Here is a 13,161-nt window from a genome sequence, read left to right on the forward strand (position 1 = left end):
CTGTCTCTCTGTCTCTCTCTCTAATTTTTTTTTTTTATGGCTATAAGGGAGTAGGTTGATCAATGAAGGGATCTTAACGAATTAGGAGGTGAGGACCAAACATCCCCTCGTCTTTATGCATACGCGTAGAGAATTAGTATTCATGATCTTATGGAGGTGGATCCAAAATCAAAACTCACATTTGAAGTATTCATCAATGAATGATTACAAAAAAATAAAAAGAAGGTTAGGATGGTTTTAAAGCTGTGTTTTGTGGGCAAGACATGATTTTCGGATATGATAATTTTCATCGTATTCGGTATTTAGGATAACGCAAAATTCATATATGTCCAGACGTGAAAATCTCGATGGAAATAGATTTGGGCGCCGTATGGTTAGGCTCGTCTCGCCGCCCCATGCCTCCTCCAAAGCTAGCATCGCCGGCCACCGCTCGAGCACCACTACCTCGAAGGTTGTCCGGCATCATGTTCCCTAATCGGAGCTCTGCTATCAACATCTCCGCCTTCGCTCAAATCGACAGCTTCCATTGGGTCCTCAAACATGAATAACTTCGCTGCTAGACCTCTAAGAAAGTCGCATCTAAGCTCCCCCTTCATCTACTGTAGCGCCGTCACCACTCACCATGTCCTAACCCTCCGCCATTCTCCTCCTCCCCTGGCCGAATCCTGATGATGGTAGAGGCTTTTCCAACATAGATGGAAATTTCAAATCTTATCCTAGGTGCGCCATAATATATGATGTGAATCGCCACGATTCGAATAATTTCTAATCTCACTTTATCTTATCCTATTTCAATCCATGTAAGGATGATTAAATGTAGTCTAAATGATTATTCATGTTCACCCGCTTTCCATGTTGTCAAGAGTTTGAATTGCATATCGAAATAGTGATAAGTATTGACCACTGTGCTGTCAAATAGAATGACGATCTATTAGCGCGAGGTGAAATAGTGAGAGGCTCGCTAGCTTCAAACATTTGAATTGCGAATGATGTCTGAGTCTTTATGATTTAATTGAACTTTGGAAAGTGGGCATGAGACTCCTGACTACTAAAGGAGATTGTAACATTGATTGCCGCTCCCCATCATTTTCATTTATGAAACCAAAAACCTTTATGTAACTTCACAGTACTCTAATCCTAAACCTATGATTTGGATAATTGGTCCGGTTATATTGGCAAATCGTTAAAAGGTTTATAACTAAATTGGCACAATTGAAGGTGTAGAACTAAATTAGCAAATCATCAAAAGATTTGAGACTGAATTGATAAAAAGTTTAGAACTAAATTGACCACCGTACAATAGTTAAAGACTTTTTGGACAATTATCCCTTTTTTATTCATAAAAGAGAAAAAGATTATCTTTTTGGGCCATATTTTCCTTTATTTCTATATTATGTAGAGGGAATTCCATTTTTTTTTTTGGGTCTAAAGAGGGAATTTTTTCAAACCTTACCTTAATTGGTGTGGTACCAGCATAAATATCACTAATATGCACTTATTGGAATGCAAATATGGAAGATATTATATTTTCAATCCACCAATCAAAAGTTAGATTGGACCAAAACCTTACCCTTGGTATTATATTACCGATATCCATACTGGTACCACACAAATTAAGGTAAGGTTTGAAATCGACCCAAAAAAAAGGGCAAGGTTTGAAAAAAATTCCCTCTATCTAGTTTAGAAATAAAGGAAAATATGGCCCCAAAAGACATCTTTTTTCTCTTTTTATGAATGACAAACGATTGTCAAAAAAATCCTAAACTATTGTACAACGGCCAATTTAGTCTTAAACATTTTAATTGTCCCAATTTAGTCATAAACATTTCAATTATGTCAATTTAGTTCTAAGCTTTTCAATTTTGCTAATTTAGTCCTAAAACTTTTAATGATTAGCTAATATAATCCGACCAATTATCCAAATTATAGGTCTATGACTTACTTGGCAAATTTTCAAAAGATTTAGGACTAAATTGATACAATTGAAAAGTTTAAGAACGAATTGACAAATAGTCAAAATTATTAGAACTTAATTAGCACAATTGAGAGCCTTCGGGTCTAAATTGCTGCCGCACAATTGGTTCAAGACTTTTTGGATAATTTTAGCAAATGAAAATGATGAGGAATCCCTAATTTACAACCTTGAGAAGCTCTATTTCAAGTTTTGATCACCTTTGACCCAATCATAACTTCACCTTTGATAAGACCTATTAAATGGGTGAGTCGGGTTATTACTGGTCTAATCCAAATTGACCTATTAGTCCATTTATACGTAGTGCAAATTTCTTGACCCATACTCGACCAGATCCATACTCAACCCATACCCGACCCGACTCATATTACTAAAATACTTCTATATTTAATCCAATCTAAGAGAATATATTCTTTATAATTTTTTGAAAAATTTATATTACTAAATTATTGTGGACGATTTTTACATTTTAACTTTTATAATTTTTTCGAAAAATTTGAATTTTTTCTTTTAAAAATTTGGTTTTTTTATCTGATTTTTTTTATGTCTTTTAAAAAAATCTGGTTTATTTTTTTTTTTTCTTTTTCTCTTCAAACACCGCTGAGTTTCACTCACCGACCTTGGCCTGTCATTGGCGAGAGCCGCTCGACCTGCTGAACTCCACGATGCTTCATTCTAACCGATCATTGCTTGAGCGGGAATCTGACCTCGGCTGTGGGCGAGCAACTGCTGCTGACTCGTTCTCGCTTGCATTGTTGTTGAACACCGTAGTGGGATCACCGCCAGAAGATTTTATGGGGATCCTTTTGGATACGCTTAAGTTCAAGCTCTGAATGTATTCTTGCAAGAGAGAGGCTCTCGGATACTTGGAATGCCTCTTTGTCTTGGAGTATTGCCTTCTTTTGGTGGCATTCTAGCGATTCTTGATCGAGTTCTGGGTCTTGGGGAGTTTCTTCGCTATTTCGGACCATCTATTACCAATCTCCGCGGGTGCTTGAATCAGTATCTCATCCTCCTCTTTATTCCATGTATCTTCCTGCGAAGTCACAAATTTTTTCGATGTAATGGAACGAAAATAAGCCATGCATGCTTCACATGTATGAACCCAAAACCATTCCTGGACGCAAATATGGTTCATGCGTCACCCTAAGTACAAAAAAAATTCATTGGTCACTGGTCAACCTATTAAATGGGTGGGTCAGGTCGGGTTTCGCTCTGCCGACAACCCTCACCGAACTCGTTGGGGGAAAACGAGTAAAAGAAAGAAAGGAAAAAGAAAAAAAACGAAAAAAGAAAAAGGAAAATAAAAAATTTAGACACCTTTTTATGACTTACTTTAGATAATAAGGTAACTCATTTATGATCCATTTAAAATTATTTAAGACCCATTAAATTGTTAAGTGACACATTTATGACCCACTTAAATTTTTTAAGCAACCTACTTATGATCCACATTCTTAAATGTGGGTTAATATATGGGTTCTTGACCTATTTTGCCACCTCTACCTTTGATTGTAACAATGGCTATTACATGGAATTCATTAGAGTTTAATGTATATATTTACAATAATAACTGTTACTCTGTAGGAAAATATTAAAAGTGTTTCTAAGGCACTCTTTAGGAATTAGGAAAAATTTCAAATAATGGCTTGAAGTACTTTCATTTTCTTTATAAAAAAAAAAAAGGAAGAGCTTGTTTTAAATAAGGGCTTGAAGTGCCATTGTTGTTTCAAATAAGGGCATGACTAAGAGCATTTTCGTCATTTATATTTTCTGAATTTTTTCCTTTCTTTTTTCTTTTTTTGTTCCTTTTTGTTGATGGATGGACCTCACCAGTGGCCATTAAGGACTCGCTTGGGCGAAGGTTGCCCTTGTTGGCCCTCACCAAATCTGGAAAAGGTGATCCACACCAGCCGTAACAAAGGAAAAAAAAAGGAACTGGAAAAATGAAAAGAAAAAAGAAAGAAAGGAAAAAAAAAATAAAAGAAAAAAGCAATGACGAAAATGCCCTTGATCGGTCCCTTTTTTGAAATAATGAAGACACTTTAGGCTCTTATTTGAAATAAGATCCACTTCATGCTCTTATTCGAGAAAATGATGGTGTTTCATGCCCTTATTTGAAATTTCCCCTAGGAATTATGATTTGTGCCTTGGAAACATAAACTTTTCTAATTGAAAAATACACAACTTTTTGGAATGTATTATTACTCAAATGTCAAATCGCGTGGATATGTGATATCACTATCTTAATTTAAATTTCTAATGCCTTCAAGCTAATAGTTAATACCCTTTTTTTCGTATTGCTTAGTTGTGATAGGCATTCGGAATCGCACACCAATTCCAGAAAAATAATCCAAGCAAACAATCCACACTAGCAGAATATAATAATAAAAAAATCAAATCAGAAAAATACACTAGATAATTTATTATCGAAGTTCACCCAAATTTCGGCTATGTCTCCACGTTGAGGCTCTCTGCGAATCCATTAGTCTTTGAGAAAAAGTAGGAATACAATTGATTATCTTTCCATGAGATCGGGGCACAAAGAGATTGAGAACACTCAAGAATATCGTTACGGTTCTTTTTTTCTTTTTCTCTTTTTTCACTACTTTGTGCTTCGCTACTTTTCTCTTCTTTCTTTTTTGCTTTTTTTTATGGCTACTACCTATATATCCCTAATATATGAGGTATTACTTTTAAGTTAGAAGCAAAAAGAGGAAAAAAAAAAAAAGACAAAAAAATCCTTAATAAAATATTTTGGCTTCACATGCCAACAATCTCCCGGTTGAAGACAACTATTTGATGCACCAAGCAACTTTGCATCCGTCCTCTTTAAAAAACTAGTAACTTGAACTTATGCTTCTATGATGTTTCTCATCAATTAACATGGACTAATACCAATAGTAATAGTATAGAAAGTATGCTTCTCTCTATCAAATATCCAGGTAAACATGTCGGTTGGATCCTTTGAGCTATCCATCTTTCGTAGCTTTAACTCGTTATCTTTCAATGTTGACTTGATGAAGAGATAACGCATCTTGATATGTCTAGTCCTTGAGTGATAAGCTGCATTCTTTGCCGAGTGCACTGCGCTTTGACTATCACTCCACAGCGTGCTTACCGGCTGTTTTCGATGTATCTCCTCCAAGTATTCTTGTAACCACATGATTTCCTTAGAGGCTTCCGTGATCGCCACATAGTCTGTTTCTCGTCGATAAAGCCTTTACTTTACGTAATTGAGATACTCAACTCACCGTTGTACCCGCAACCGTAAAGATATATCTAGTGGTACTCTTACCACTATCTCGATCACTCGAGTGATCCGTATCCACATAACCATGCAATTCTAGAAATGTACATCCATAACAAAGAGATTAATTTGATATACTTGTTATATATTTCAATAACCATTTTATTGTATTCCAATGCTCTCTACTAGAGTTCTGCAAATATCGACTCACAACTCTCACTGCTTGTGTATTATCTAGTCTCGTGCTCACCATGGCATACATCAAGCTTCCTACCGCTGATGCGTATGGAAATATCGCCATCTCATCTTTCAAAGTCCGAGTACTCTGACACATATCCTTAGAAAGTTTGAAGTGACTCGCTAGAGGAGTCGCAACTGATTTTGCCTTATTGATGTTGAATCTCTTCAACACATTGTTCACATAGTCTTCCTACGATAACTATAATTTCTTATTTTTCCTGTCCCCGATGATTTTCAATCCTAAAATCTTCTTGGCCTCCCTCAAATGCTAACATCTTTTCACTTTTGCGATTCTCTTCATATTAGAACTAGCCACCAGCATGTCATCAACTTATAAAAAGAGATACACAATATTACCATTGCCATACTTGCGAAAATAAACACAATGATCAGCTTCACAATGCTTAAATCTTTTTTCTTCCATAAAACCATCAAACTTTAAGAACCATTGTTGCGGAGCTTGCTTCAAGCTATACAAGCTTTTCTTCAAGCGACGCACCATGTATTCTTTAACTTTGACCTCAAAACCTCAAGGTTGTGCCGTTTATAGCTCTTCATCTAGATCACCATGCAAAAATGCCGTTTTTACATCTAATTGCTCAAGATGAAGATCCTCCACCGCAACTATACTTAGCAAAACTCTGCTTGATATCATCTTCACTACTAGTGAAAATATCTCGGAGTAGGCGATCCCTTCTTTTTGAGAAAATCCCTTTACTACAAGTCTCTCCTTGTATCCGATATTATCGTTGGCTTCATTTTTTGATCTTGTACACCTATTTGTTTAACAAAGCCTTTTTACTAGTGGGCAACTCGGTCAACTCCCAAGTTTTATTCTCAAGTAACGAGCTCATCTCATCTTTCATAACACGCTCTCACCGCATGTGAGATGTGTCTTTCTTTGTCGCATCATAAGTCTTGCGTTCTCTCGAATCCGTATATAAGACATGGCTCAAAACAAGATTAGCTGATGGATCTAAAATTGCCTTTGGTTTTCTCACACGTGTAGATCTCCTCAAAATGGATACTTCGGGGTCATTAGTCGGTTTCGGATCATTGCATTCCTCTTGAACCGCTTGCTCATTGAAAATATGTTCATCTTGAAGCTCCCCTTGAGGTGCACTCTGATTTGCTAGAATCATCTTCACCGGAATTGTGTCCAACTCAACATATTCTAGTTCTATTGCGGTCTCATGCTCTATCTAACAATTTTTGTACATCTTCTCTTCATGGAACATCACATTCCGATTGTGAATGACTTTGTTCTTCTCATAATCCCAAATTCTCCACATTTATTGCCACTATAATCAATAAAGACGTGCTTTTAAGACTTAGCATCAAGTTTCGTCTAGTCCTCTTTGTCAATCAAGGCATATGCAATACAACCAAAAACTTTTAGATATGAATAATTGACCTTTTTACCTGATCACTGTTCTTGTGGTATTTCTCCATCCGACGCACTAGATGGACTCCCGTTAATCAAATATACAGCAGTATCAACCGTAACAGCCCACAAGTACGACGGGAGACCCGCATGTAGCCCTCATGCATCTTGCACGCTCCAAAATAGTCATGTTTATCCTCTTAGCTACACCGTTCTCTTGAGAAGTTCTAGGAACAGTCTTCAACCCATGTATGCCTTCTCGGCTCAAATATTATGCAAATTCATTGCTCGTGTATTCACCACTTTTATCGAACTTTAGAGCTTTAATTTGATAACCTGTCTCTTTTTCTACCATGATCTTTCATATTTTGAATACCCCAAATACTTATGATTTTCTCTGAGAGCATAGACCCAAGTCTTTCTTGTCGCATCATCAATGAAAGTGATAAAATATCTTTTACCGCCATAAGAGAGCTCCTGAGCCGGCCCCACACATCAGTATGAACTAACTCTAACTTTTGCTCTTTATCCTGTTGCCCATTCGGTTGAAAACTAACTACCTTTTGTTTTCCATAAATGCAACTCTCAAATAAATCTAACTCAACTTTTTACAAATCTAGAAGCAACTTTCTTGAGGGTAACCGATTTACACCCTTTTCACCAAGATATCCCATACGATAATGCCAAAGAGTAGATAAATTGCTAGTAGCCACTGTAGTTGCAATTATATTACCGATATTGTCTCCCTAGAGAAGATAAACTGTACTTGTACGCTTTTTCTTTGCTAGTACTCTTGCCCTTGAGGTTATCTCCCATTCTTCCCATCCAAAAGTTGTTACCATGCCTTTTGGTCAAGTATACTAGTTGAAATCAAATTTTTCTTCAATTCGGGAATATGTCGGTTTCACATAGAATTAGACGTCATTCACCCGAGATGTTCACAATCACAGTTTCTTTTCCGACAATCGGACACATGTGACCATTTTCCATAACTACTTGCCCAAAGTCTTCACTGGCATAATCAACAAATTTATCTCTTTACGAGGTACAATAAAAAGAAGCACCGTAGTCAAGAAACCACTTATCTATTGTCAAGTCAAGTCCTACGTATAAACACAAGTTCTCTAGTAAAGGTTCATCGCTTACCACATTAGCTCTTTGATTCTCATCTCGTTGTTTCTTTTTATAGGCTTCACACCGAAATCTATAGTGTCCCTTGTGGTGACAAAACCAACACTCATCTTTTGCAACCCCTCTCTTTCCCATAGATTGTGACCTACTACACCCGCTGAAGTTTCCTTTACGTTTATTTCTCCCACGGTTCTCCACTTCTAGTGCCATCAAAGATGCAGATGTCAAAAACTTATCTCTATCGGAGACTTTTCTTCGCATCTTTTCATCCATGATGCTGCTCACAAATCATCCAGAGTCAAATAATCCTTCATGGTGCTCGAAGTTCCCTACACCGCGGTATTGTAACTTTCCGGAAGGGAACATAAAAATAGTAAAGCTTGCAGCTTCATATTCAGATTTATGCCTGCGAATTCCAACCGATCTGTGACTCGCGTAACACTGTTAGTATGCTCTGCAATAGATCCTCTGTTAGATAACTTCATATTAACCAATTTCTTTAGCAAAAAAACCTGATTTGATGTGGACGGTTTCTCATAAATATTCATTAGAATATCCATGGCTTCTTTGGCAGTCTTCGCTTTCACGATGTGGTGCCCTGTCTTTTTCATCAGCCCTAGACGAATTGCACCTAACACCTTTCAATCAAGGATTTTCCATCCCGATTCTGCTGTCGGATCCACTTCCATGAGTTCAGGTTTCCAACCCTCAAATGGTGCATAAAGATCTTTCTGATAAAGATAATCTTCGATTTAGAGTTTCCACCGTCCGAAATCCCGCCCATCAAACTTATCGATTCCGATTTTATCTTCCGCCTTACCGTTTGCTTTCAATAGAACGTCACCGAAAAATCTCGATGTTCTCGATTAGCCAACCCGGCTTTGGTAGCGCTTGTTCGGAATCGTACACTAATTCCAGAAAAATAATCCAAGCAAACAATCCACACTAGCAGAATATAATAATAAAATAACCGAATCAGAAAAATACACCAGAGAATTTGTTATCGAAGTTCACCCAACTTTGAGCAACGTCTCCGCGTAGAGGCACTCCGCGAATCCACTAGTTTTCGAAAAAAAGTAGGAATACAATTGATGATTTTTCCACAAGATCGGTGCACAAAGAAATTGAGAATACTCAAGAATGCCTTCACGGCTCTCTTTTTCTTTTTTTCTCTCTATTCTCTACTTTGTGCTTCGCTACTTTTCGCTTCTCTCTATTTTTTTTCCTCAACGGCTACTACCTATATATCCCTAATATATGAGGTATAGCTTTTAATCTAGAAGCAAAAAAGGAGAAAAGACAAAAAAAAAAAAAGCCCTTAATAAAATATTTTGGCTTCACATGCCAACAATAGGTATTATGCAAATCTTGAACAATAGTAATTATGTGTCATTTACAGGTTATTTCTTATTGTTATCCACAAAATGCTGGCCTTTCTCTGACCCTCTTACTCATTAACAGTTAGTATCATAACCAGAAGTTATTTGACATTTTGCTAAATCATTTAATTGTTATTCATACATGATTTTAATGTTCTATTAATAGATGTCTCTTGCATGAGCATTGTGAGAGACTCGAACTTCATTCAAATCTGACATTCGAACTACTTTGATTGAACTTGGTTAAGCTTGTGGAGAATTTGAAAGACGGTCAAAGTTATCCGCCACTTGAGCTCCACTACTTTGACTCATTTATACTTTCTTTCGTTTCAGGTTTGCTCTAATGAGAGAATCCTCATTAGACGGCTCTTCCGGTTGATGCTAGAGAAAAAACAACCAAAAGTTCTGTGGAGAGACGTTTATTTATTGTCATCCAAATATTACTCGAGAATTAAAATATTCTTTGGTATCATCTGAAATTCTTTATTCGTGTGCTAACATTTCGTACATGTGTATTGGCTAAGGCTTCACCTACGTACAGGTAGAGCGTAACTTTATGGTAATTCTAAACGGGAGAGGCGATCCGAACGCGAATCGATTACGTTTTAACTAAGTTCTTGTTCACTCAATCAATTCGTTTGGAAATGACATTTGAATATGTCCCACTACGTCATTTTTTTTTTTTTTGCATGGTCTTCTCAGATTCAGATCTGGGTTTCCAGGGGACTATTTGTTTCCTTAAATTAGAACTCTCATGGTCAAAGACACCGGCGGTGTGTCTCTTTTGGAAATGTTGAGAATGTGGTGTTCCATGTCTTATCCATTAGTTTGGCTGTCTAGGGTTTCTGATTGAAGCATAATAAGAGGATGATGCCCAATTTCACGTGACAATTGGGGTTGACCGAGAACATAAAATCGACACATTGGAGACCCTAAATTGCGCAACTATTCTCCTTTAGGATTGACTCTTAAACAAGCTTAATTGGATGTTAATACTAATACCCTCTAAAGCTAAATGCCAAAGTGCTGAATCTCCGTGGCATATTTTCGTCAAAGTCAAAATATTCTCCTTAATCTCCCAAAACTCGTGCCCTTTTTTCCCAAAACTTATTTCTCTCCCTCAAAACTACATTGTATAAGCTTGATAGACAGAGAGGCATTTGTTTCCGTCACTAAAACAAGAGAGCAAGCCTAGGAAAAAGAGAGGCACTATGTGGCTCTTAGGATTCTCCACTGCGAGAGCCAGGAGTTTCTTGATAATCGGAGCGATTCTGCTGGTGATCCTGCTCACCATCGCCCTGAGGAAGCTGGTCGTCTACCTAGATTCCCGGGAAGACCCCGGGGGCAGCGGCGACGAGGAGAAGCTGCAGGACTTGTCGAAGGCCACGTGCTCAGTGAGCTGCGCGGCGGTGATCAGGACGTACGCGCTCGAGGAGCTCAGGTGCGCAACGAGGAACTTCAGGGTCAGGATCGGGGTCGGGGCCACGTCTTACGTGTACCTGGCCGAGCTCGGGGATGGGAGGTTCGGCGCGGTGAAGCGGGTGATGGAGGAGAGGGGAGGGAGCAAGAAGATGTTCTTGGATGAAGTCTCGGTCTTGCTCAGGATCTCTCATCCTAACTTGGTGGGCTTGTTGGGTTTCTGCTTAGAGGCAGGTAATACAAAATATTTTTTTTTTTTTGAGATGATCATATATGGATTTGAGACGAGCGCACAATTTGATTAAAATCTTACCCTTTTCTTGCTGTTGTAAGATGCTATATTCATATATTTAATAGTTGCCTATAGAACAACTGTCCTAAATTATTTGAGATATACATAGGGAACAACTTAATCATATGATTTGTGTCATGGCCATGTTGTTAAAACAAAAACTGTTACCGCTGTATTCATTATCTGCTAAAAATGTGGGATCATCATAAGTTGACACACATAAAAACAATGAATGAACTCGTTTGTTGTTCTATTCTAGCTTATAGTTTAAGCTTATTTCAAGAGGCTCATATCAAAATTTTATGTGTATTCGACCAGGAGAACAACTGCTCCTACTCGAGTATGTTCCAAACAAGAGCTTGTTCGACAAGATGCATACTCAGCGCGGCCAGTCGGCCGGAACGCTCTCCTGGTCGAGCCGCTTGAGCATAGCACTAGATATAGCGCGGGCCCTCGACTACCTCCATTCGCAAGCGGACCCGCCGATCATCCACCGGGACATCAAGTCGGCAAACGTCCTCCTGATCGACAACGACCACGCCAAGCTCGCCGACTTCGGGCTCTGCAAGTTGGGCTATGAGAGCTACTATTCCCAAACTCCGTGCATCATCAAGGGCTCCTTCGGTTACGTCGACGTGAATTACCTGAAGACGGGCCACGTGTCGCCTAAGAGCGACGTGTACAGCTTCGGAGTTCTCCTGCTCGAGCTAATCACCGGGCTGAAATCAATGCAAGGCTCAGTGACGTTGCCCGAGTGGACCGAAGATAGCCGGAAGCGCAAAGAAGACGAGGCATTGATCAAAATGTTGGATCCGAAACTGAACGACGATGTCAATATGGATCAACTGAGGATGTTGGTTGACATCGCTAATTCGACTTTGGTGGATTATTCTGAAGCTAGACCTGAGATGGGCCACATCGTGCATAGGCTTTCCAGTTGCATGGAACTACAATTTCAACCAGAATTACCTGTTTAAAAAAGCGAACTTGATCACTAGTGCTGTTAATATGATAGCGTGGTTTTTGTTTCTAGAACCAACAGACTCAATAGTTTTTATGTTCCCTGGTTTTGAGGATGATATAGTTGGTTCATATGATGTGATGAGATGTATTAGACTTATCACATGTACATGTATTTCCTTTCTATGAACTGACTAGTGTCTACACATGGCCGTTTGCCACTTCTTTTAGCAGGAGAGATTGGGCTTCTAATCACTGTGGTGGTTTAGCTTGGATGTTGGGCTTATTCGAGCCCATAAGCTCTATGGCCCAGTAAATATGGGCCTCTGGCCTAGGTCAGGCCCATTTTGCAAAAGGGCTTAATGAATGTAAACATGTTGGGCATAATTCTCTGGTTGGTCCGATTAACAATGTCAAAATTGCTATATGGTTACCATTCTTGCTGCGGTTAATGCTCATATGACAGTAAAGGTAATTATGTTAATCGATGGGGCAATTATCTTAATTACTTTCCAGCATGTTGCTTTGCACGGCGGCCCGTTTTATTTGTTGGTCTGCGACGTTTTTAACATGTAGAAACAACAAAAAAGAAGCGAAAGAAAGGTCGGAATTATTAAATTTAGCTCCTAATCGCTTGCATTGTAATATAATTAAAGAACTTTCCCCGCCTCTTCTCTCTCTATAAACAAGTTCAAGTTGTTCTTTAATTTGCTGGGAATCCAGCCCGTGAGTCAATGCGATCCCCTTGGACTTTGACCCGCGAACTATTTGACTTCAAAATTTTTTTTTTTAGCATTTAACTAAAGATGTTCTCGGGCTCCAATCCGAGATCTTGCCTCTTTATCAGTTAAATTTGGAGAGAGTGATGCTTTTATAATGTTATCTTAAATGAGGCGGGGGAAAGTATTATCAGAAAATCAGAATCTTTAATTAATGGATTGCAGCAAAAACCTTAAACAAGTATACATGTGACAAATTTACTAGTCATTAGTTTCCTTTAAATTTGGCTAATACCACGAAAAACTCTAATTCGGTATATCTGTGACAAATGAAAGGTAAAAAAATATAAATTGGTACACCCGTCAAGTGCCACATGTCATCCAACTCATCAATTTGACGGTAAAATTTAACTGA

General features: G+C 38.3%; 1 protein-coding gene across 1 annotated transcript; it reads left to right on the forward strand.

The window, feature by feature from the left end:
• Positions 1-10,567: 10,567 nt before the first annotated feature.
• Positions 10,568-12,044, forward strand: LOC115748001 (probable serine/threonine-protein kinase At1g01540). The gene is made up of 2 exons (XM_030684350.1): positions 10,568-11,009; positions 11,386-12,044. The coding sequence occupies exons 1-2, from the start codon at positions 10,568-10,570 to the stop codon at positions 12,042-12,044; spliced, it is 1,101 nt and encodes a 366-aa protein (XP_030540210.1).
• The last annotated feature ends 1,117 nt before the right edge of the window (positions 12,045-13,161 follow it).

Source organism: Rhodamnia argentea, chromosome 3, assembly GCF_020921035.1.
Source record: "Rhodamnia argentea isolate NSW1041297 chromosome 3, ASM2092103v1, whole genome shotgun sequence".
NCBI classification, from domain to species: domain Eukaryota; kingdom Viridiplantae; phylum Streptophyta; class Magnoliopsida; order Myrtales; family Myrtaceae; genus Rhodamnia; species Rhodamnia argentea.

Excerpts from the sequence above, each read along its gene's own strand:
- LOC115748001 (XM_030684350.1), top strand. The coding sequence starts at position 10,568 with ATGTGGCTCTTAGGATTCTCCACTGCGAGAGCCAGGAGTTTCTTGATA. Across the intron at positions 11,010-11,385 it reads GGGTTTCTGCTTAGAGGCAG|GAGAACAACTGCTCCTACTC; the intron begins GTAATACAAAAT and ends GTATTCGACCAG.